At 42.4% G+C, this 1,619-nt stretch overlaps 1 protein-coding gene across 1 annotated transcript; it reads right to left on the minus strand.

The window, feature by feature from the left end:
- Nucleotides 1–5: 5 nt before the first annotated feature.
- On the minus strand, nucleotides 6–1,613 carry LOC102201238 (sorting nexin-11-like; the record flags this gene model as incomplete). Its single annotated transcript, XM_005755914.1, has 3 exons — nucleotides 6–591; nucleotides 1,205–1,429; nucleotides 1,531–1,613. Coding segments are annotated over 3 exons (894 nt in total), but the record flags the coding sequence as incomplete, so codon positions are not given.
- Nucleotides 1,614–1,619: the final 6 nt, after the last annotated feature.

A 1,619-nucleotide genomic window follows, 5' to 3' on the forward strand; every position in this document is an offset into this window, starting at 1 on the left:
TCGGCGTTGACTTCTAGAACATGAACCTCATTAACCTCAGAGATGACGGGATTCTCGGTACAGATGTTTTCCATAGCTTCCTGAGATCTGGCATCACTTCCTAAAATGTGTTCATCACAGTTATTTTCCTTAAAATCGAAAATCTTCTCAGAATCATCATATTTTTCAGGCTCACAGTTGACTTTTCCTTCATGAGCATCCTCATTACTCTCCTGCAGCTCCACCTTTTCTTCTTCACCTGGAGGTAAAACAATCTTCCCATCGATCACACTGTCCTCAAAGCCGATCCCCGTGAACGTGTGCACCTCCACCGGAGTCTGTAACCTCTGCTGGATCTGCTCAGCAGAGCTAAGACTCTCTGGACTGTCCCCCAGATAAAAGGTTGCCTCTGACGGGCCGCTGTCCTCAAGAACCGTTTCAAGAACGGCCTCAAGATGGTTGCTCTTCTGGGAAATCCTTAATGAGCATTTCTTCCTATGGTCCTGATCATGGACCTCCAGTAAACCTTCTAGAGGGTCAGCGTCACCACATGAGACGAGCTCCGGGCTGATGGTCTCATTAGGTTGTTGGCAAGGTTGATGAGGAGCCGGGCTGTGGAGGAAAACGGGAACAAGGGTTTAGAAATTGTTCAGTTTAAACATTTTATACATTTAATGAGGAGTTGATACGTTGCTACTAAAGGGGAGAGGTGTAAGGAAAAGCTCTAGAATACGGAGACTATGCTGGTTAGCTCAGCTTAGCACAAAAACTCCAGAATGGAGAAGTAATCATCCAATAAATAAATAAATAAATAAATAAATCACAAAATCAATCATCCAATCCCAACAATTTACATCTTTTTTTTTGTAAATATGGATGCTGCTGGCTTAAAAAACAACATCAACGATGACAACAACAACAACAACATGGTAGCTGCTAAATGTTAATGCTGAGGCTTCAAATTTCTCAGTTGGTGAATATAAATAGTCTATTGTTTACAATCATAGACTGTATATAAATGATGGACAAACATATAGACATGTTATATCTACTCTCAGGTTTTAACATGGAAGTCTATTAGATTGGCTCACTTTTGGAGTGAGCCTCAAGTGGGCATTAGAGGTACTGCAGTCATTGTTTTTAGCCTGTGACATTGGTTGCTGTTTGCAATACACCCGTATGCATAATCATCTCTGTAGGTACCGTTCTGATCTTTTTCACGTACCTTTCCATTGATTCGTAAGAAATGGTCAAACATGGCTCCTTGATCAAATCATCCTCCTGTGCCTGAGCTAGTCCCTGATTGGACGAGGCATACGTGAGGATGGCATCTGTCACGGAGTAAGGGGTGTGGCCTTGGACACAGTCCTGGATGTGACCGACTGGCAGCTGGGTCTGTAGAAAGAGGTGGAGCTGGCTGTCTGACAGACAGACGGTCATGTGCACCACTCTACAAAAAAACAAAAAGAAAAAAAATGACAGAGGTAAAACGAGATTAGAAAATGCTTGTTTAGACGATCAAATACTGATTTTAGAAGAAGGAGAACTGACTTGTCCAAGAAAATCTGAAGTCCCTTTCTTCTCTTCTCCAAAAAGTCCTCATTGTTGAAGGAGAAGAAGGATTTCCCTGGAAGATCTGG

Source organism: Pundamilia nyererei, unplaced genomic scaffold, assembly GCF_000239375.1.
Source record: "Pundamilia nyererei isolate P.nyererei 1_Seehausen unplaced genomic scaffold, PunNye1.0 scaffold04770, whole genome shotgun sequence".
NCBI classification, from domain to species: domain Eukaryota; kingdom Metazoa; phylum Chordata; class Actinopteri; order Cichliformes; family Cichlidae; genus Pundamilia; species Pundamilia nyererei.